We start from the raw sequence: 24,475 nt of genomic DNA, 5'->3' as shown, positions 1-24,475 counted from the left end.
TGGCTTTGATTTGGGATTATTCCTGTGGAAAGAAGAGATTTCTTTCATCAGGTTTACAAAATGACTCATAATGAGGGACGGGAGGAGAGAACGGACTCCACATCTTGTACTGTATTAACAAATAGGGAACAAAAATCATATATACCCTAGAGCAATAATAAGGCTGAGTTCACATCAGATCGGTTAAATGGGCTGAATATTGGATACTAATGCAATACTCTCCAAAAAAAACCTGAAACCTTTTTTCTATGATTTTGCTTTATTTTGGATGAAAAAAAAATCCAGCAGACAGCACTTTTTTTCCCAGTTAAAAACAATGTAAACATGACTGAACAGATGATAATATTACACCATTGAAATCAATGGCAATAATAATTTTTTTATAATTTTTTCTGTTCATTGACCCTTAGGATACTGGAATTTTTTTTTTCATTTTTTCATTTTCATTTTTCTTCCCTATCTTCCTTGAGACATAACTTTTTTATTTTTCTGTTCAGTATGCCGTATGGGGCTTATTTTTTGCAGGACAAGTTGTACTATCTAAGGCCACCATTTAATATGGCATACAATGTAGTGGGAAGTGGGAAATTCCAAATGGGGTGGAATTGGACAAAAAACCCAATTCCTCCACCGTTTTACGGGTTTTGTTCCCACGTTCCGTTTGTTCCATTTGCGGCAAAACTGACCTTTGCCCTTCATTCTCTGGGTCAGTATGATTACAACAACACCACATATGTATAGGTTATGTCTAAATAGTGTAAAAATTAATGTAAACTTAGAGAAAATAATTTTTTTACATCACCATATTCTGACCCCCATAACTTTTTTATAGTTGTATCTACTGAGCTGTATGGCGGCTCATTTTTTGCAGGACAATCTGTAGTTTTTATTGGAGTGTGTTTGAATTTTTTTATCACATTTTATTACATTATTTTGGGTAAGAGAATTAATGAAAAAATGGCAAATTGGCCATTTTGACCATTTTTTTCGTTACTCCATTCACCATATTGGGAAAATATTTTTATATTTTAATAGTACGGGCATTTTTGGTCGCGGTGATAGCCATGATGTTTATTTTTTTTGGTATTCATGTATTTATTTTTTTATCATACAGAAAGAGAGGTGATTTAAACTTTTATATTTTTTTAATATTTTTAAACAGTTTTTAAACTTTTTTGTTGATTTTGAAGCTCGTATTTGAGCGTACAAAATCGAATTTATTTGGGTTATCCCATCTTAGACAATGAGGGCATATCACTAGGATATGCCCCCATTGTCTGATAGGTGTGGATCCCACCTCTGAGACCCGCACCTACAAGGAGAACGGAGCCGGGGAGAGTTGTGGCTGGAGGACCCCGGGGTCCGTCCACCACCAGGCGCAGCTCCCCGCCGCATGCGCAGTGCGGCCTCCTCAACTTTCTCTGCTCCGTTCTCCTTGCAGGTGCGGGTCCCAGAGGTGGGACCCGCACCTATCAGACAATGGGGGCATATCCTAGCGATATGACCCCATAGTCTAAGATGGGATAACCCCTTTAATTCTAAACAATCATAGATTTTTTAAATCCATGTATTTCTCAGAATTGCTCATTTCTTATGTTGGCCTTTTTGAAACAGCGGAGACCCACCGGCTAAGACGCCCGCTGCACGTGCCAGCGAGTGCCATGTTTTCCCATCGCTCCAGCACCGTACATTTACAGCGCTGGTAGCGAAGGGGTTAAAGGGAATGTGTCATCTATAACTTTTTTCTGCCAGTTAAAACTAGATAGTAACACATCTCCTTTTTTTCAAATCTGTTTGTATTTATTCTATTTCTTAAACATGATTATGGGGGCGGCCATCTTGCCGGAGATGTTCTTAATAGCATTTAGAAAGCATTTAGAAAATTGCTTTACGGCAGCCCTTTGGGCCATAGACACAAGGGACAGGAGGGGACCTCATTGACTTCTATGAGAGAGTTTTCTAGGCATGCTCTGTGACCTCTGCTCATGTCGAGAGGGAGTAGATAAGGGTACTTTCACACTAGCGTTGTTCGGATCCGGCAGGCAGTTCCAGCAACGGAACTGTCTACCGGATCCGGCAAACCGCATGCAAACGGAAATCATTTTTTTCTGGATCCGTTAGACGAATCCGGGGATATATATCGGATCCGTCTCATTTGGTATCATCCTGAATAACGGATCCGGTATTTCATATTTTTCAAAGATCAAAAGCAAAAATACTGTAGCTCCTCCTATGTCCCTAATTTTGAGACAGTCCTTACAAATCTGGGATGTCCTGGGCTGACAATGGGCTTGGCTTTTAGAAGTCCTGCCCATAAAAGGTTGGTCCTCTGCTGTTTGGGAGCATTCCCTAGAGTGGGGTCTGTTTGTCCAGATTTTGCCAACTGCAAAGTTTGTAAGTATATAGCACTGATATGATCTTAACCTTAGAGGAATATGCTGCACACGGGGGAGAGCCTGGTGCATGGTCCATACAGAAATTCAGAAATAGACACTAATGATAACCTGCATTTGCATATAATGCAGCTTTTACATACAAAATGGCAAATAATGAAAACGAGGAGACACTGAAGGACACTGTGCATATAGCACACAGAAATGAAAGCCCTACATAGATAACTTTTGATGGAACAAGGGTGTTTATTTCAATGGGGAAAAGCATTAAAAGCCAAAGCCAGATATCACTGGCAAAGAGTTATCTCCGTGTTCATCCCATACACCGCTGCAGCCAATCACACTTCATTGGTGTACAGCAAGTGAAAGCTGAGACCAGTGACTCGCTGCAGTGGTGTATTTGGATGCTACTACTGCAGCCAATGCAAACTGTCACTGGCTGCAGCTTGGAAAAGAAGGAGAAGCGGAGTCGATGGATCGGAGGGAGTCGGGAAGGTAAGGTTAAGATTGTATATTATTTTGACAGGCGCCCTGCAGTTTAGTCAAATGAAAAATGCCTTGGACTCCCCCTTTAAAGTGGTTTTCCGGTCCTTTTATACTAATGGCCTGTCCCCAAATAGACCATCAATATCAGATCAGTAGGGGTCTGACACCCTGCACCGATGATGATCAGCTATCCTGCACTAGTTCCTGAAGTTGGTGCCGGATACTACAGCTCCAGCATGACAGAGCTGGTTACTGCAATGTTGCCCTCATTGAAGTGAATGGGAGCAGCGCTGCAGTAACCAGCATCATCCACTACACAACAGACAGTAGTAGCTCCAGCCTGATCCCCAGAGCCACTGCAGTATCTGACCAGCTGGTGGTGCAGGGTCTCGGACCACTTCCAATCTGATATTGATGGCTTATCCTGTGGTACAAAAGGACCAGAAAACCCTTTCAGTACATAACAGTATAGATGATCATCCTGGCTGCTATGTTCATGATGGACCGAAGTGGGGGGTGTTAGATGTGATCATGGGGACCCCAGCAATCCAGAGAACGAGGGGCCCTTGTCGAGATCACTGTCAGTTGTCAGACCCCCCACCATCAGATTTCTATCACATTTCATATAGATAGGTGATGAATACCTTTTTGGAATAACCCCTTTAGGCTACATCATGCTCATATGCTGCTGTTTTTGAGCTATATTCTTACACATTAGCCTTAATCCAAAAAAAATCACAACATGAAAGGCAATGTGTATATTTTTTTAACATGTGGCACTGCACATACTTTCTTAAAAGAGGTTTTCTGCGAATATTAAAGGAGTTGTGTCATCCCAGACTTTGATGGCATATCACTCGGATATGTCATAAAAGTCAGATAGGCGTGGGTCCCACCTCTGAGACAGGCACCTATCTCAAGAACGGTCCCTCGAAAGTGAAGAAAAGCTCACGACTCATGTGTCGCATACTTTCCATTCATTTCTATGGGAGTTCCGAAAATAGCTGGGCAAGGGAGCGGCTACCTCTTCATTCACTTCTATGGGACTCGGCTACTTTCGGCAGTCCCATAGAAAAGAATAGAGGATGGCCGTGCTTGAGCTGCTGCTCTCCACTCACTTCGGGGGTCCGGTTCTGGAGATAGCTGTGGGTCTCATAGGTGAAACCTACACCTATATGACATTGGAGGAATATCCTAGAGATATGTTACCAATGTAAATGAGACAACCCCTTTAACTATCAAGGGGAGGCCCCTTAGCCTGTCTCGCTTCCTGATAGATTCATACTTACCTGCTTCCCCGGTACTCGGTCCTGTGGGCTGAATCCCATACCTCCATCTTCCTGTCCTAGGCTTGAGATTCAGCAGGGGCTATGGAAATGGCCAAGTTTACCGCTGCAACCAGTGACTGGCTTCGGTGGTGACATGGAGATGCATGCCAATACAATGAAGTGTAAGGTCTATGACAGACACAGTAGGAAAAACGTTGTATGCAATTTATTACCAGTTTAGTGTTGGTACTGGCCTGTACTGCCGGATTCTAAAGCACACAGAACCATCTACAGGCTGTTAGGTAGTACTGCGCCTTGATAAAAGCATTTATTTGAACGAATATATTGGATTCATTTTTTTCTACCTAGCATTGTTAATAATTGACAATCAGTGATTATATTCCATCAGAGGTTATCAGTGTAATTCAGATTATCTTTTTTTAATTTTTTATTCATATTTGGTATAAACTATCTAACCTATAGTATATGCACTGTACACAATGAATTAAGCGTCATGCACACACAACCATATTTTTTACCCGTATGCTATCCACATACTTTGTAGATAGCACACTGACCCATTCATTTCTATGGGGGCATATACACATCAGTTTGCTTTTGTGGATCCATTTTTCATTCCACAAATTAGAGAAGATGTCCTATCCCTGTCCATGTTGTGACAAGAATAGTCCTTTCTATTAATGGGAGTGAGGAAAGTATTAAATGCACATCTGATCTGGTTTTTTTTTGTGGACCGAAATTTGGACACGGCCGTGTGCATGAGGCCTAAATCATACAACTTGTGTGCTTTTTAGGCATGCGATAGTCATGATGTTGTCAAGTCTCTAGCTGAACACGTGAAATCATGATACAGCACTGGTGTCATTACAGATGCGGAAGTAAAATGCATTTCATGACATTGACTTTTGTCCATATTTTGTCTCAAATGGTGTCTTGGTTATATGCATAAAGGAAGACATTAAATCGTGCAACCCAACATTTCTGCCTACAATTTGGTTAGAGGTTGTGGTTGAAACTAAAAGCAAGTAATGAATCCATAGAGCAGCTGCATCTTCCCTGACCCCAAGAGACCTGTCCTACTGACCCTGCACAAGAGAGGGAAGAAGCATTGAGCGCATGTCCTTTATTACTCTAATGGCTTGTATGTCACACAAAGTCTTTCCCTGTAGCTCATCCACTGGTGAGATCATGAATGATAATCAATTTCACAATCTTAACTTATTGAACCATTTTCTCCTACAAGTTATAACAAGAGCTAATAGATGTAGAGAGGAGGAATCGCTGGCTTTCTGGAGGCTCAGAAATTAATTTAGTGTGTCATACAATTAGGGTCCCCTTTATAAAAATAAATTTAAAAAAGTGACAATATTTCATTAGACTACAACTGATTTCTACAACTTCAGGCCTCTATAGAGCATTCAATCTTCTTTGGCATCAAGATCCAGTGAAAATCTGATAAAATATTCTAAGTCAGACAATCTGACATATCTTAGGGGCCTAAAATGCATCCCTTCACTGCAATAAGGCTGAGGCTACACAGCGGTCTTGGCCGTGATATGCCGCTCTTTAGGCTGGAGCTGTGCGGTGGTCTTGGACTTGATATGCCGCCCTTTAGGATGGGGCTACACAGCAGTCTTGGCCATAATGTTCAGCCCTTTAGGCTGGGGCTACACAGCGGTCTTGGCCGTGATATTCAGCTCTTTAGGATGCGGCTACACAGCGATCTTGGCCGTGATATTCAGCCCTTTAGGCTGGGGCTACACAGCGGTCTTGGCTGGGATATTCAGCCCTTTAGGCTGGGGCTACACAGCGGTCTTGGCTGTGATATTCAGCCCTTTAGGCTGGGGCTACACAGCGGTCTTGGCCGTGATGTTCAGCCCTTTAGGCTGGGGCTACACAGCGGTCTTGGCCGTGATGTTCAGCCTTTATGATGGGGCTACACAGCGGTCTTGGCTATAATGTTCAGCCCTTTAGGATGGGGCTACACAGTGGGTTTTGGCCGTGATGTGCCAGCCTTTAGACTGGGGCTACAAAGCAATTATGGGCATTATGTGCCGCTCTTTAGGATGGGGCTACACAGTGATCTTGGCCATAATGTGCTACCCTTCAGGAAGGGGCTACATAGCGGTGTTGGCCTTGATATCCTGATGTTTAGAATAGAGCTTCATAGTGGTCTTGGTTGTGATGTGCCACTCCTTCGGCTGGGGCTACATAGAGATCATGGCTGGGAAGTGCCACCCTTTAGGATGGGACTACAGGGCAATCTTCACTGTCATCCACTGACATCCATCAGGCAGCCATGGATCACTGTGTAGCAATACAGACAAGTTGCCACTGCTGCATTTTTTGTGATTCTGAGGTCACTGTCGCAGCTACTTGCAAGTCGTGTTGGAACCCCATTTAGTTCAGTGCTGCACAGCGACAACACAAAGAGTGGCATGGTCAAGATCACCATGTAGACCCATCCTATAGGGCAGCAGATTGCATTTAGTCAGGGGGCAAGGTATAGAAACACATACACGCATATGACTTTTTCACACAGCTGTATATATGGCCGGAGCTTTTTACTGTATATTTTATTTAGCTAAAAAGATCTTACTGGATTTTTGCCAAAATACACAAGAGAGAATTACAGACACACAGAAAGCCAGGGCAGAAGAGAAGTCAGGATACAGGAGCGCTCCTGTCAGACCATTATCCTGCGACAGCAGCCTTGCCATATGAATTTGCCTTCCTTTGGGGCCCCACATCAGAGACTTGAAGGGTATAAGCTAGGGATCACTAAGAGGTCATTTATAGAGGCCGACAATCGTGACGTCTATATACATGCTCCCAAACACCCGACAAAGAGCTGACACTTGTTTATCAGATGATACATTTTTTATGCAGCATTGAAAATTGCCATTTGTCAGCAAGGGATTGGCATTTATAAATGGGATAAGCTGCCGACAAATTCACAGTGTATAGGGAAGAACCACCATATTACCGATTGCTCATCCCCATACTAAGTGCTGCATGTAAATAGCACTTAATGAGCGCCAATCAACAAGGTGTATCTTTGATCAGTACTCGTTATTGGGCCAAAAATCTCCCCAAGAAAAAGGACCATAAGACTAATGTCAGTGGTATTTTGCCAGTGACTGACTATTATAATCTTCTCTCATGTATTTTTGATTTATTAAAATATCATTTTGAACTTTGAGGGGAATTTCCAGTTTGCCACAACACCCTATAAAATAATCAATTACGAAGGTTATTGCTCCTATCTCCCGTTCTGGGCTGTGGCCACATGACCATGTCCATGAAGTTCTTACCCATTTCCTTTGCTGGTATGTCCATGGGCGTGTCAGTGATAGGGGAGTGTCTATGTAACTAGGTGGGTGGGAGGGGCTATAAATTAGCTGGGGCCGTGGCAGAGAAAGGAGAAGTGCATCATGGGTTTGGTTGGATACAACAACAGGAAGTTATGCATACAGGATGGAAACAAACCAGAAGAACTGGTTTACATGGTTAAAATTGGGCAGGAGAGTCCAAACTGAAAAAAGCATGGGGAAAATATGTACATGATATAAGCATATCCGTTAAAAACCATATGAATCCTGGAGAACCCCTTTAAATGTTAGTATTATGGAAATTTACTAGTTATCATTTTGTGAAATCTGTCCCTAGTAATAACAATATACTTTTATTAATTGACGTGTATGGTTTAGATGATGAACTGTGTATTCTCTTTCTGTCTTTATTTTTAGGTCTTTTGGTGTGGTGCTGTGGGAACTCCTGACTGGGGAGATACCCTATAAAGATGTGGACTCCTCAGCTATTATTTGGGGTGTTGGCAGCAATAGTCTACATCTTCCTGTACCAACAAGTTGTCCAGATGGATTTAAGCTTCTACTACGACAGTGCTGGTTAGTACTGGGTATTACATTTGACATGTTAATACAGAATGTACTGCTCCTGATCCTAAGGTTATGACTAACATATGAGTATTTCCCTCTGTATGATTGTGAAGGAACATATCTCCTTTCACATAGAGAGAGAATTCCATGCCACAAATAAAACATTATTCCATACCCAAGGACTTTAATTGTTACACAGGGGTATTAATTAAGCTTTCTGCATTCATAACAATTACTACAATGCCCACAAACGGAATCGAGATTCTCTGGGCAGAGGCTTGGGTGTGTAAGAGTAATTTGCTCCGCTAGAGCTCAGTGGATCTGGTTTAACCTGGGTCTTCAGATCTATGGTTGGTGCTATGGGATCTCTATATGCAAGGGTGAATTTTAGGGATCTATTTATGTCAGTTATTGCTCAACTTTTTCTATCTACTCTCTTAGGAACAGCAAACCAAGGAATCGGCCTTCATTTAGGCAAATCCTGCTGCACCTAGATATTGCCTCTGCTGATGTCTTATCCACCCCACAGGAAACCTACTTCCAATCTCAGGTGACTTCATAGTCTAGAATTGTCCATGTGCATTGCAACAACAAAGGTATCTTCAAGGTGGATGGTGGACAGTGTACATTAATAGAGACCCCTTCCATAGGGCAATGACCGCCTGAATGATGATTTGTATGAGTGCTTGTGATGATCATTGCCCCATGTACACGTGTCCACCAGTCAACCAACAAACTGCCCGTTGCTTGTTTGTCGTTATTACATCTTGTATGCAGACATGAAAATCATTGTTTGCTGGCAGCACATCCTCTCGTGTAAAATGCAAATTGTATGGATACAAACGATTGTAATTAGGGATGAGCAAACTTGTGTTCGGGTTCTGTATTCGGGTTCGGGTATTTGTGCACTTCCGTTGTGCATTCTGAATATAATGGAATGCTATGATGGAATGCACCACGGAACCCTTTAAGAGGCATTCCGTTTTGCATTCAGTCATAATAGATGTCAATGGGTAGCATAAGGGATCCGTCTGGTTTCCGTTATGCAGACGGATCCGCTATGCTGGCCTTTGACTTCTATTATGACGGAATTGCACAAATACCTGAACGCCGAACCCGAACTTGAAAAACACAAGTTCGCTCATCCCTAATCGTAATAACTATCGTCCGTCTGAGCGTACAGACGTTGATTGTATTGTGCTGACTGGCTTTATTGCATTCATTCTAGCAAATTATCTGCTTGTGTAAGGACACTGCGGGGGAGATTTATCAAAACTGGTGTAAAAGGAAACTGCCTAATTGCCCATAGTAACCAATCAGATCACACCTTTCATTTTTCAGCACTTCTTTGGAAAATGAAAGATGGAATCTGATTGGTTGCTAAGCCAGTTTTCCTTTACACCAATTTTGATAAATTCCCCCCCTAAATTTTCCACACATCATCTTTGCATTCAGGAAAAATTGCAGAATTTTCTATATTGTGCGTTTTTTACACAACTCTGGCTCCATAGAAGTGAATGGAGCTTGTGTGAAAAACAGAAGGGATCCGGATGCAATGTGCTTTTCACTGATGGTTAGAGATATAGATTGTTATTCTTAGTTTTTCTTCACGTGCGTGAAAAACGCCAGCAATCCGGATACAATTCAAATGAAAAAAACGCACACACTGAATACAATTGTAGGAAGAAAAATGATTGAACTTGTGTAAAAAATCATCAGTTTTTCACTGAACACATCCTGACACAATCTGTATCGCTCATGTGAAATAAGCCCTAGAGTCAAAAACAATAAGAAGAGAGGTAGGGAGGAGGTAAAGCTTTGTATGCATTATTTCCCTACACTGGGTATACTTGTCACCACAGAGGTCCCTACTTTTCATGCTAGCCACCATAATAGGCTATACTTTCAATACTGCTCTATGTATACCAAATGCTCTCAGTTGTAAAAGTGACCACAAAATAGGTCCCTATTTGTCTTCTTGTCACTTTTATGACCTCTGCTAAAAATTGTATACATTTTTTCTTCCAAATCTAGAGGTGTACATTTTTATAACCTGCAGTTGAAGATCTGAAGACCAACCATTACTAGCAATGGAGCCTGGATAAGAAATCCCTTTAAAAAAAGCCCCAGGCCTCTGTTCTCCTATGAGATCCATAGACCCATTTTTACAAAGGTGACTTCCCTCTTTCACCTAAATAATGATATAAGGTAATACTGGTGGTCTTCACAAATACTAATCTGGATCGTAACCTAGCTTCAGGCTCATGTCTTAACAGAGTTTTATTAATCATATATAGTCTAACTTAATTTACCCACAGTATCTTGTATTAGAATATGCTGGTATTGGGTCACGTAAAAGTTGTAGTCTACTGCATTCAGCTTTTCTAAGATACTAAGAAACATCGGAGGGATGCCTATGGCCCCTTTCACACGAGCGAGTTTTCCGCGCGGGTGCAATGCGTGACATAAACGCATAGCACCCACACTGAATCCTAACCCATTCATCTAAATGGGTCTGTGTACATGAGCGTTTTTTTTTCACTCATCAGTTCTGCGTTGCGTGAAAAACGCAGAATGTTCTATATTCTGCGTTTTTCACGCAGCCCTGGCAGCCCTGGGGCTGCGTGAAAATCGAATCCTCAAGCAAGTGCGGGTGCGATGCGTTTTTCACTGATGGTTGCTAGGAGATGTTGTTTGTAAACCTTCAGTTTTTTATCACGCTCGTGAAAAACGCATCAAAACGCATTGCACCCGCACGGAAAAAACTGAACAACTGAACGCAATCGCAGACAAAACTGACTGAACTTGCTTACAAAATGGTGCGAGTTTCACTGAACGCATCCGGAGCCAATCCGTCACGCTCGTGTGAAAGAGGCCTATCAGGAACAATAAACCAAATGACTTGCTATTAACTGATGTGTGTGGTTATAAGGTGTGAAAATTCTGATTTAATACCACATTGGACTACTTTTGTCTACTTGTGTCAGTAGCATGTAAATGCTATCTCAACATTATGCTGTTATCTCAGGTGGAGTGGCGGGAGGAAGTGCGACTTCATTTTGAGAAAATAAAATCAGAAGGGACCTGTTTACAACGTTTAGAAGAGGAGTTGATATCACGCCGCCGCGAGGAGCTCCGGTAAGAACTGAAATGACCACTTACAACTAATTGAATGACCTAAACACAAGCGCACACTAGTACCAGAGCATCCTCCAGCAGGCCCAATCTCTGACACAATAATGATCACATACATTTGATTCCAGATGCCTTGGTCAAATGTGACCACGGCATCTGAGCAGTCAGGAAGCACGAGCCGCGCAGTCCCGCTTCCATAACAGCTTTCCCTGGCTGAGATTGGGGAACCTGTTACGATGTTCTAATAGCCCAGAGCCTCAAGCAGCTATTAGTGGAATATACCTATACAGGCCACTAGATGGCAGCACTGTATTGTTATATGTATTGTTATATTTAAATAGTAGACATCAATTGAGTGACCTAAGAAAAAGTTTAAAAAAAAGTTTTTAAAGATATAAAAAAATATGAAAGTTCAAATCACCCCCCTTTCCTCAAAATAAAAATACTTAACCAATAAAAAAATACAAATCAAGGATATCACTGCATGCGAGAATGCCCATACTATTAAAATATAACAATATTAATCCAAAAAGTCACACACACACTTCAAAATGGTATCACTAAATAGTACAGATTAGCCCACAAAAAAATGAGCCCTCACACAGCTCTGTCCGCATAACTACAAAAAAGTTATAAGGGTCAGAATATGGTAATAAAAAACCTTTTTTTTTTTTTTCAAGGTTTTTTATTTTTTTCAGTATTAAAACGAAACAAATCGTTGTAATTGTACTCACCTGGAGAATTAAGTTAACAGGTCAATTTTACCACGCGTTTTTTTTCCCCAATTCCGGTGTCATTAGAAAGTACAAATTGCCCTGCAAAACATAAGCCCTCATAAGGCTATGTGAATAGAAAAATAGAAAAGTTATGATTCTGGGAAGGTAGGGAGTGAAAAATGAAAACGCAAACACGGAAAATCCCATGGTCCTCCTAAGGGTTAAACCTTAGACAATATTGATTGGAGTTACAGTTCAAATTTTGGTTAAAATCAAGCTTGCATTATTCCATCTAAGAAGGACTCCTGAGCCTTGAGTGTCCAGCTTTCCAAGAAGAGGGAATGCAAACGAGCTCTTAGCAAAGCTCTGCCTCTAATGCCACCAGATGTAAGGCAGCTATCCTATAAGTCAATGTTGGACCTTTTAAAACAGGTCTTGAGACATGACTTTGACAATAATTAAGCCAGCATTAGAGACAAAGTTTGCTCATTTGCATTCCCTCTTCTCAGAATTCCAGAGGAGCATTGCCTGGCCTATAAGACTCCTCTTGCCATTGAGGTGCTCTCCATAAGGATATGTCTTCCTTTCCAAGGAAATTTTGGGGCAAATGCAAAATAAAATGTTTCTAAGAAATGGATATCCTTACTGTTTTGGAGAACAATGGCAAATTTACTTGGTCACTTTCTTCACAGACATGCCCTGGATATTCGAGAACATTATGAGCGCAAGTTACAAAGAGCAAACACATTGTACGTGGAACTGAATTCCCTCATGCTGCAGCTGGAATTGAAGGAGAGGGAATTGCTAAGGTGAGTGGTAAAGATAATTGACTTGGAGCTAACATAAAGGGGTTGTCTCAGGATAGATTATCAGAATGAAGGTGTAGTGGTGCTAGGAAAGTTCTGCTTTCTCTGGAGGCCACATGGTGGGCCCATTGTAGTCTATGGACTATCATGCAGCCCTTGGAGTAAGCCAAGCAGATGAAACTTCATTCTAACAATCGGCAGGGGTTACAAGGGTCTGACCTAGCAATCAGACTTTGATGTATCAAAGTCCGACCTGAGACAACCACAATAAACTAATGACAATGTTAGTTTTCACAATTCTATTGCAACCCAACCTACTTACATATTTCATAAGGTTGAGAGAAAAAAAGGTCCTTTCTAGTCCAACCTTTAACATATTGATCCAGAGGTAAGCAACAACCCATCTGTTGAATCAGGGACACAATGAGGGAGATTTGCTAAGCTAAATACACCACAATTGTAGATCAATTGACAAAAAAAAATGCCTTGCACCACAAGTGTCTATATTTTAGACATTTTTCCTTCACGCAACATTGCCTACAGAAAATGGGGCATGGCTTAGTGGAGAGGGGGTGACTCAGAGAAAAAAGGTAGCTTAAAATATGCATCAATGTGCACCAAAATTGTGATGTAAAATAGTAACATAAAGTAAGCCAACAAAGAAAAAAAGCATTTAACATCTAGCATTAGTCTACATTTGCTGCATGTAATTTTTTGGAGTGAAGATAATGGCTAATCAATACAGCTTTATTCGGGAGACTGCCAAACGAAAACAATACATGATGAGGCATTACTAAATCTTCCCCACTATATTTCTCCCAAATCAAGCCATGTTGGTAATTATTGTCACTTAGTTCCATAGGGCAAGGAGAATGGGGCAGCTATGTATGAAATTCACTTTAATTGTTGAAAGTTTACAAAGTAAGGCTACTTTCACACCTCCAGTGAAAACATCCAGCAGGCTGTTCCGGTATTGCCAGATTCTACAGTTTATCTGCAGATCCCCATTCACTATAATGGGATCCGGGGGTGATCTGGACGCTTTCTGGCATTAATTCTGGCTTTCAGCTGGGCAATTACCCGAGATGCCGGAGATCTGAAAGCAGCCTTAGGCCTAGTTCACACGAACGTGTGTGATCCGTGGCCGTATTGCATCCCGCAAATTGCGGGCCGCAATAGACGGCCACAGTTCCGTGTGCATTCCGCATCACGGGTGCGGACCCATTCACTTCAATGGGTCCGCAAATCCGGAATTGCGGAACGGCCGTACGGAACGGGACCCCTCGGAAGCACTACGGAGTGCTTCCGTGGGGTTGCGTCCCGTACTTCCATTCCGCAAAAAGATAGAACATGTCCTATCTTTTTGCGGAATGGGCGGATCGCGGACCCATTAAAGTGAATGGGTCCGCGATCCGATGCGGCTGACCTACGGCCGGCGATCGTGCATTGCGGCCCACAATTTGCGGGCCGCAGCACAGGCACGGGTCACACACATTCGTGTGAACTCGGCCTTAGTTCATAGTGATTATGTAATTTGAATTCCAACATACTGTAGTAGACAGCAACCATGACAGTAACTTGGCCAGTGTCCACATGTTTACGGACCCGACTGTATATAACATTTCATGAATTTGGCAGTGGAATCTGGAATATTGTAGAAATCATTGCTGATTAGATATACACACTGATATTGAAATTATTTGGGAGCATTTGTCCCATCAGGAAGATATCCTTTTTAACTGAAATTACACTTATTACAGTATATTTCAAGCCCCTTTCACATCACGTTTCTTGCTTCAGGCACACCATGAGGTGTTTTTTTTTGTTTTTGTTTTTTAAACTGGATCTGGTCCGAAAACTGATGCAAAGTTTGCAATTTATTTTTCTGGCAATAAGCCAGCATTCTTGGCAGACACCTGATGGATCCAATTATAAATTATTAAATAGGGTTTTGGCAGTGTCCAGCTATGTCGAATATGGCAATTCCGGTGCTTTGTTCCTCTGCCAGAACAGAGTATCAGAATGCTAAAAGGCAATCCTTAAACTGATATAAAAACACATAGTACTGTATGGAAGCATTTAGATCCTGCTACTACTATCAATCATGGGATCCAGTGGGGATACAGACACTTTCCAGCATAAATGCCGACTTTTAGCTGGACAAATACCGATGCATGCAGTGGCACTTCTCTAGCTAAAAGTCGGATCCCATTATAGTCAATGGAGATCTGGTGGTGCTTGGCAGCATCTAGCTATGCCGGATACGGTAAACTCTGGTAGTCTGTTCCTATCACATATGTGAACTTAACCTTAACTGATCAGTGTTTTTGAGTATAAAACTAATCAGTTTTAGGCCGCATGCACACGGCCGTTGTGCGGCTGTTCCGTGCATTGGGGACCGCAATTGCAGTCCCCAATGCACGAGCAACATCCGTTCAACTTGAATGGGTCTGTGGTTTGTCCGCACCGCAAAAAAATATGATATGTCATATTTATTTGCGGTGCGGAACAACGGAAAGAAACACCACGGAAGCACTCTTTAGTGCTTCCGGTGTTCCGTTGCGTGACTCCGTTCCGCATCTCTGGAGTTGCGGACCCATTCAAGTGCACACGGCCGGCGGGTCGGCAATCCACAGCCGTGTGCATGAGGCCTTAGGCGGAGTTCACATTTTATTTTGAGCATCAGTTGTGCTCATTTTCAATTTTATTTTCAGTTTGCGTCAGTTCTGTGAGACATCAGTTATTTTTGTCTGCAGAAAAGTTTTACAGGCAGGACATTTTTTACTGTCAAAAATAACTGATGTCTGGTGGAACTGACACATACAGATGCCCATTCAAATGGAAATTAAAACGGATCACTTATTTTTCATTTTTATGCTCTTCTGACATATCAGAAGAACGGAAAGCTCAACACAGATGTGAACGAGCCATAAGGCCGGGTTCACATCTACGTTGTGAACTCTGGCACTTTGTTCTGGTCACTGTATCTTTCATATATGCCGTCTTTTGGTCGGACAAAAAATACTACACGCAGCTTTCGGCCGGATCCCCGCCAGATCCCATTATTGTACACGGTGGTATCCGGCTATGCTGGATACATTGAACTCCGGAGTTCACAGAGCAGATGTGAATGCAGCCTAACTGAAGCAAAAAAACGTGCTGTGAGCGCTAATGCAAATCTTTACTATTCCTTCTACATCTATTCCCCGTGGAAGAAATCTACAACAGCCTGTCTTTTACTTTCTTGATTTTCAGTTACCAGTTTTAGCTGTTTCCATAGATTTCCATTCGTGCACACTTTAATAAATATCGCAATTTGCAATAACACATGATAAAAGTGTGTGTTTTTTATATCATATCAAGTTATTGTCTGTTTACAGGAGAGAACAAATCGTTGATAAGAAATATCCTGCCATTCTGCGTCAGCAGCCTCGGCCATCCAGCACTATGGAAAAACTGATTAAAAAAAGAAATGTGCCACAGAAACTATCTCCACATGGAAAGAGGTAACACATCGGATAGACAGTTTGTATACATCGCTGCTGAATGAGAATAGATATTTTGAAATTTCCCATTTTAACATAATATGTGAACATCATGAAAATGGTTTCTTGATTACAGACCAGACATTTTGAAATCTGAAGCCCTCCTACCTAAAGGGGACTCTGTCCTGTCTCCATCAACTCCAACTAGCTGCCAGAAACTGCCTCCTTCTCCAGGAAGAGGCCGACGTGGAAAGCCACGTTATCGAAAAGCAAAAGAAATGGTCAACTTTAGGGCAGCAGTGACTCCAGAGCCAACTCCTCAGAGCCAACCACCTCCACGTGACCCACATCCTTTATCTTCTTCAAGTCCAGATCTGCTATGTACCCCTCTGGAGGCAGAGGCTCGTAGAGAGAGCCAAAGTGCAGAATGCTCTCCAGTCCGTTCGTTGCCTGGACCACCAAGCCCCGAATCCCCATCCGGGAAGCCAACTGGAAGCAGATCAGCTAGAGGGGGGCAACACTTGACACCAGCAGCAATGCTATATAGAGCAGCTGTTACTAGAAGCCAGGTAAAAGACTTCAGATACTATCAATCAGTAAGATTTGTTAAATCTGTTTTATGTATTTTTGCATATATTAATTTTTTTAATCTAATGAGAGATAATAGAAGGGGCAATGTTGTCCAGAATGCTGGGCACTCAAAACAATGGTGTATGCTAAGAGGCTACCAGATTCTTGGGTCAAGTGCTTGACCTGAAGGCTTCCAATTCTACTTGGAAGACAGCTGAGAATTATTTGCTGACAGAAGTGCACACTTAAATGTTAAATTTTAACCATACAGATTGCATAACATCATGAAGATTAAGGATTTATCTTTAATGACCTCTAAACCTGAAGTAAACCTGTTTTAAAGTTGGCCTATCTAAATACGACATTGATAACATTAATAAATACATAACTAAAGTTATTTAATATGAAGTTTTATTGGGGCTCTGAGGAGAAAATATGTGAAGAGTACTAATCCAAGTAAGCAAACATCTTGCTGGATGCTGGCCTCTGAACCTCCACAGAACATTAACCACCAATTGTCCAATAAATTAACATTTAGCACCTATTCAGTGGATGCAGTTTTTAGGTTGGAATACACCCTTAATGGTGCAGTGCTGCACAAGTTCTTGCAAGCATATATTTATTTCTTCATATCAATAGATGAGTGACAGATATGTTTATGACATTCCCAGACAATGGACTATACCACATAGACACACTACACCTATAGCACCTCCATTTCTCAATACTCCGTTTAGGTAATTTGTTGACTCCAGGACACCAGTGTCTCGTAGTTGTCTCGCAGCCAAGTCTCTGGATAACGTATAGAGAAACAAGGGTATATACAATGTAAAAAAAGCAGGTGGCTGCTAGATGCAACAAGAGATCTTAGGGTATGACCACACATTCAGGAACCAGAAGTGAATTCAAAAAGCAAGAGAAGTAGTTTCTCTCCTTTTATGATCCACTTCTGATTTTGGCTTCCAAAACTGCCTGCAGAAACCTGACTGTGTGACTGTACCCTTAAGGCCCTTTTACACGAGTGAGTTTTCCGTGCAGGTGCAATGCGCGATGTGAACGCACTTTTTTTTCACGCATCAGTTCTGAATTGCATGAAAATCGCAGCATGTTCTATATTCTGCGTTTTTCACGCAGCCCTGGCCCCATAGAAGTGAATGGGGCTTCAGTGAAAAAAGCATTGCATCCAGATGTAACCTGGATGCAGTGCGGTGCAATGCGTTTCTCACTGATGGTTGCTAGGAGATGTTGTTTGTAATCCTTCGGGGTTTTTTTTTAACTCGCGTGAAAAACGCATCAAAATGCATTGCACCCGCGGGGGGAAAAACTGAACAATTGCAGACAAAACTTACTGAACCGTGCTTGCAAAATGGTTTTACTGAACGCACCCTGAACGCATCCTGAGCCAATCCGTATTGTTCGTTTGAAAGGGTACTTAAAGTCAACTAATAAAACCATTCAACCCTGTTCACAAAATTTTAGGTTAGGACCTAACATAGGCATAAGCCAGAGGCAGTACAGGGGGCGCAACAAATATGAGGTCAAAAACTTGCCCACTGGTAATGTCACTACAGTGCCTTGAGAAAGTATTAATCTTCTTCCCTTGATGTTTTTCCTATTTTGTTGCATTACAACCTGGAATTAAAATGGATTTTTGGGAGGATGTACCATTTGATTTATACCACTTGGAAGGTGCAAAATATATATATAATGTGACATAAATAATAATTAAGGCAAAAAGAACATAGAACTTTACCATGCATAAGTATTCACCTGCTGAAAGTCAATACTTGGAGCTACCTTTTGTTGCCATTACAGATGCAAGTCTGTTGGTGTTCTGTATGTTTCTATTAGCTTAGCACATCAAGACACTGGGATTTTTGCTCATTCTTCAAGGCAAAACTGCTCCAACTCCTTCAAAAGATGGATTGCACTGATATACAGCAACCTTCTACTCATGCCACAGATTCTCTATGGGATTTAGGTCTGGGCTTTGACTCGGCCATTCCAAGACAGTCCAGTGAAGCTTTAGTTGTATGTTTAGGGTCGTTGTCATGCTGGAAGGTGAACCTTCTCCCATGTCTCAAATCTCTGGCTAATAGAAGGTTTTTCTCAAGAATTACAAGGCAATGTATATGGCAAAAAGGCCTCTAGGTCCCCTTAGGGCCAAGTGTGATTGCTACCCCTGCACATCCTATAGTCACAATCCTGCTGATCACAGTAAGAGACTTTTTCAATATAAGAATGACACCTCCAGCAGTGCCAGAGTGAAATCAAAGTTATAAAGAAATTGCATCCATGGATAAAGTAAAAACTTGGGATCTCCTATAATCCTCAAGTATTCTTCACATTTATTTTATAACATTTAGTAGGAGGGAGATATATAATAGAATTTGTCTATGTGTCCCTCAGAAACGAGGTGTGTCATCAGAGGAGGAAGAAGGCGAGGTGGATAGTGAACTGGAGCTGGAAAGGAGACAAAGGTAAGTCTTTATCCTGTTTCATGTTTAGATGATAACATGCATTGGGGGAGCAGGATCCCACATTTGGTGGGGTTCCCATCATTTTACAATAGGTGACACAATTTTAGGCTTGAATTCTCCTTTAAAGGCTATGGACATCCTTGGGGAATTTTGTATGATTGCATTTTACTCATTTTGGGCTACAAAATGTCAATATGTAGCTCTTATCTCTTACCTTCTGACCTCATAAACATGTGGCTTAAATTATAAATATGGCTTAAGTAAGTGTTTTTGAGGTCAGGAGATCAGAGATAAGAGCTGCGCCTGAGCCATCAGATGACAGGATTCAATATAAACAGAAAGTGATAGCTTGCAAACAGACTGATTGTTAACCCCTGTATCTCACAAATGGCTGAACATTTTTAATAACGACCAATTGAAAAATGATTTTTAGCCCAAAATGAGTAAAATGCAATCCTAAAAATATCAGGTGTACATAGCCTTTAATGTTTTTTTGCTACCACAAATCTTTTAAGTTGCTGACAAATATTATACATTTAACAATATTAGTGAACTATTAAAGGAGTTGTCCAGGACTTTTAGTTCATGGACAGATCTTAACATAGGCTATCAGTGTATATCCATTGAGGATCTGGGACATCATTGATCAGCAGAATGAAGCAGCAGCCCATTCACAGTTTTTTCCAGGCTCAGTTCGATATACACTCACCTAAAGAATTATTAGGAACACCTGTTCTATTTCTCATTAATGCAATTATCTAGTCAACCAATCACATGTCAGTTGCTTCAATGCATTTAGGGGGGTGGTCCTGGTCAAGACAATCTCCTGAACTCCAAACTGAATGTCAGAATGGGAAAGAAAGGTGATTTAAGCAATTTTGAGCGTGGCATGGTTGTTGGTGCCAGACGGGCCGGTCTGAGTATTTCACAATCTGCTCAGTTACTAGGATTTTCACGCACAACCATTTCTAGGGTTTTCAAAGAATGGTGTGAAAAGGGAAAAACATCCAGTATGCGGCAGTCCTGTGGGCGAAAATGCCTTGTGGATGCTAGAGGCCAGAGGAGAATGGGCCGACTGATTCAAGCTGATAGAAGAGCAACGTTGACTGAAATAACCACTTGTTACAACCGAGGTATGCAGCAAAGCATTTGTGAAGCCACAACACGCACAACCTTGATGCGGATGGGCTACAACAGCAGAAGACCCCACCGGGTACCACTCATCTCCACTACAAATAGGAAAAAGAGGCTACAATTTGCACGAGCTCACCAAAATTGGACTGTTGAAGACTGGAAAAATGTTGCCTGGTCTGATGAGTCTCGATTTCTGTTGAGACATTCAAATGGTAGAGTCCGAATTTGGCGTAAACAGAATGAGAACATGTATCCATCATGCCTTGTTACCGCTGTGCAGGCTGGTGGTGGTGGTGTAATGGTGTGGGGGATGTTTTCTGGGCACACTTTAGGCCCCTTAGTGCCAATTGGGCATCGTTTAAATGCCACGGGCTACCTGAGCATTGTTTCTGACCATGTCCATCCCTTCATGACCACCATGTACCCATCCTCTGATGGCTACTTCCAGCAGGATAATGCACCATGTCACAAAGCTCGAATCATTTCAAATTGGTTTCTTGAACATGACAATGAGTTCACTGTACTAAAATGGCCCCCACAGTCACCAGATCTCAACCCAATAGAGCATCTTTGGGATGTGGTGGAACGGGAGCTTTGTACCCTGGATGTGCATCCCTCAAATCTCCATCAACTGCAAGATGCTATCCTATCAATATGGGCCAACAGTTCTAAAGAATGCTATCAGCACCTTGTTGAATCAATGCCACGTAGAATTAAGGCAGTTCTGAAGGCAAAAGGGGGTCCAACACAGTATTAGTATGGTGTTCCTAATAATTCTTTAGGTGAGTGTATAACAATGTGGTTCTACCTGGTAATGCATCTCAAACCATTTAAAGGAAAGGGGACAGAGCTTCAGTAGCAGACACACCTTTACCCCTGACTACTCCTTCTTCCAATGATGGCCCAATCTAGAGATTGGCTGCCAATTATGAGATTTAGGACAACCCCTTTACCTACATCTTCATATAGTCACTCATTGATTGCATGTTGTCATCCTGTGCAGGTGGCAGGCAGAGATGTCTCAGCATCAGTCTCCCAGCTCAGAAAACTTGTCAGATGGTGAAGAAGGGAACACCACAGATCTGTCCCACAGTGTCACTCCAGATGTGCTCAGCACCAATACAGATGAGCGCCCTGATGAGCGCTCTGAAGATCTTGTTTCTCAAAGTTCGGAACCTCCTCTGGATCTTCTGACCCAGTCTGATGGGCTCTCTGAAAAAGAGGCTGTTGTCCAGAAGGTGAAATCTCAGCTCAGCAATGAACAAACCGCAGGAGAGGTGAGATATGAATCTTCGTTTACATGCACATGTCAACATACATCTGTACAACTGTATATCTGCATATCATTCTTATATACAGGACATAACAAACACATCCCACCTTCTGCCATTGAGGGTACAACCACATTTCCAAGATACAAAACAGGAAGCAAAAATTAGAAGACGGATCTGGCCTTAAACAGGTTTTCCAGGATAAGAATACTGGTGACCTACCCTCACCATTGGTCATCAATATTTGATCGTGGGGATCCAACACCCCACACCCGCACTGATCAGCTGTATTAAGAGGCAGCGCTGCGGTCAAATGTGACCACAGCATCTGGGAGCGCTAAAACTGGGAGCTGTGCGCTTCCTGGAAATAAGCCGTCTGCCTCTGGCCAATTATTAGTATATTCCAATGCATGCCTGTAGGTGGCAGCACTGCATTGGAATATACTAAATTCACTATTCTAAAATACATAGATATGAATTATAGAACACACAATGCAATCTAGTGAGTGCATTTTATAGTCACCTTGGGTAAAAAAGTAAAATTTAGAAAATTAAAATCAACCGTCTTTATCTAAAATAAAAAATAAATAAATAAACAATAATAAAAAAAAAACCATCATGGGCATCACTGCATCCGAAAACGCCCATACTATTAAAATATGAAAATATTTATCCCATATGGCAAACAGAAAGAAAAAATCAAAATGGGTTATTCACCATTATTTGCAACTTTACCTCCCCACAAAATTTGGTTAAAAAGTCGTACACAAATGGTATCAATAAAAAATACAGATCATCCTACAAAAAATGAGCTCTCACACAGTTCCATAACCATAAGTATAAAAAAATTATGGGGGTCAGAATATGGCAATAAAAACAAAAGATACATTTTTATTTTTCAGTATTAAAGCACGAGAAAAACTATATAAATGTGGTTTTGCCATAATAGTACTGACCTAGAGAATGAAAGTAACAGGTCATTTGTATGGCCTTTAAATGGTGCCATTAAAAAGTACAACTTGTCCCGCAAAAAAACAAGCCCTCATACAGCTATGTGAACGGAAAAATAACATTTTATGGCTCCGGGAAGGCAGGAAGTAAAAACTGAAACCGCAAAAACCGCAGGTCTGCACAAGGATTTGCCCCATGCAATCCGAACAGCCTGACTGATCTCGCAGGATCCGGTTTTGCCAGAACCTCTACTTCTCCTCTGGATCCCCATTGAATACAATGAGGTCTGGTGGTGACCCAGCCGACAAAAACTATTGCATGCAGCGTTTTTTTTCTGGCCGACTGCCGGCATTTGTACCGCATCAGGCAGCCAGAGATGTGAAAGATCTAAGGCTAACCTCTGTAAATGACCCTTTAATATATAACAAATCCTTAGAAAAAAGACCTTGGCTGATTACATTTAAAACATAACTTTTACTAATGATAATTAAAAAGATAAACCCACATAGAGCTTAAATAAACGGTGAAAAAATAGAACAAAAGGTATTAAAAATACAGGTAGACAGTAGCCGGTAATAAATGGAATAGTCTTACCAGTTCTATGAGGATATACTCAGGTAAGTTTCTACCTTTGAACCGTCCTGGATAGTCAGATGACGGGGTCCGTATAAATGCTGTAATTCTTACGGGGACATAAAACTACATAGCCCCTAAGTTGATGCCCTAAAAGTTGGTTGGGATAGGGGCTGAGCCATCCCTACCTAGCAAAAATACGGAGCACTGCCTCCCCCTCCATTAGGGACGACCCTGTCTGGGACCTTTCCCTTGTAGGGGCCTAGTCCCTAAGCATATCCCTCTCTCTCATGTCCCAACATGACATGTTTTGTCCCTTACCTTATCAGGGAATAAGTATACAGATGGAGGGTAAACGGTTTGAAGATCAGAGGCGTCCAAATAAGTAGACCATTCCTCAAATAACAGGCATAGAGGACGACAGTGGTCGATGCCTGTATGGGCTAGGGGAAATGTCACCCTAAGCCCGCGTTTCACCGCCGTAAATCAAGGAGGGGACCCTTTAACAAAACATATCACAAATGAGCTGATGTGACTTTTTCTTCAAAAATAATGGGAAATATACCAGAAAAAAATAATTTATTTTTCTATCTACAGAATATTGGTCTGTACGATGACTCCGACTGTGACAGCACCGAACTTGACCATTCGCTGGCTGCAACAACTTCATGATGCCAGAGTAAAGATACCTCCTGACTGTATATAGAGGAAATATTTATATAAATATAATCTATAATTATAATACATAATATGTGAATAGACTGAGCCACACCCTCAGACCTACACCTCTTAACCTCTCACACCCAATGACTACACACACACACAATCTCCGCTCATTTAGCAGGGGATCAAGGTTTGGATGCACTGGAAATATAAGCCTGCACACCAAAGCAGAGAGAGAGACTGATATCTTCTAATGCTGTCTGGTTTGGACTGCCAGGTGAGAAGGTAGAGGGCACATAATAATCGAATTGCCTCCTTTTTGCAAATACCTGCAAGGGGGTGCTGTGGTATAATCTCACAAATGACCTCCGGTCTGCATTGAACCGCATGTCAGGTCTTAAAAATGTCACTGTGCAAAACTGAGGTGGTTCAATCACTCTGTAACTCGGATTAAAGCACCACTATGCCTAAAATACATGGTAATCCAAAATGAGATCTTGTAACATTCACAAATTGTTTCAGCCGAGGTTCAGAAGCATGTGTCTCCATTTTCCATTGGATCTCTGCAAAGCTTTTCTTTTTTTTGTACGTTAATAAAATAGAAACCACCCCAACTTGTGCCAA

At 41.7% G+C, this 24,475-nt stretch overlaps 1 protein-coding gene across 1 annotated transcript in view; it reads left to right on the top strand.

Annotated features, from left to right (window-relative positions):
- Nucleotides 1-23,860, top strand: part of MAP3K12 (mitogen-activated protein kinase kinase kinase 12) — a 37,863-nt gene extending 14,003 nt beyond the window's left edge. Inside the window, exons 5-13 of the mRNA XM_040422252.1 lie at nucleotides 7,918-8,076; nucleotides 8,509-8,617; nucleotides 11,096-11,205; nucleotides 12,611-12,727; nucleotides 16,105-16,230; nucleotides 16,346-16,778; nucleotides 19,189-19,259; nucleotides 21,397-21,670; nucleotides 23,786-23,860. Of these exons, the coding sequence (XP_040278186.1) occupies nucleotides 7,918-8,076; nucleotides 8,509-8,617; nucleotides 11,096-11,205; nucleotides 12,611-12,727; nucleotides 16,105-16,230; nucleotides 16,346-16,778; nucleotides 19,189-19,259; nucleotides 21,397-21,670; nucleotides 23,786-23,860 (1,474 nt within the window). The remainder of the gene's footprint in view (nucleotides 1-7,917; nucleotides 8,077-8,508; nucleotides 8,618-11,095; nucleotides 11,206-12,610; nucleotides 12,728-16,104; nucleotides 16,231-16,345; nucleotides 16,779-19,188; nucleotides 19,260-21,396; nucleotides 21,671-23,785) is intronic.
- The last annotated feature ends 615 nt before the right edge of the window (nucleotides 23,861-24,475 follow it).

This window comes from Bufo bufo, chromosome 3 (genome assembly GCF_905171765.1).
Source record: "Bufo bufo chromosome 3, aBufBuf1.1, whole genome shotgun sequence".
Taxonomy (NCBI): Eukaryota; Metazoa; Chordata; class Amphibia; order Anura; family Bufonidae; genus Bufo; species Bufo bufo.
This window is presented reverse-complemented; position numbering and strand designations above follow the sequence as displayed.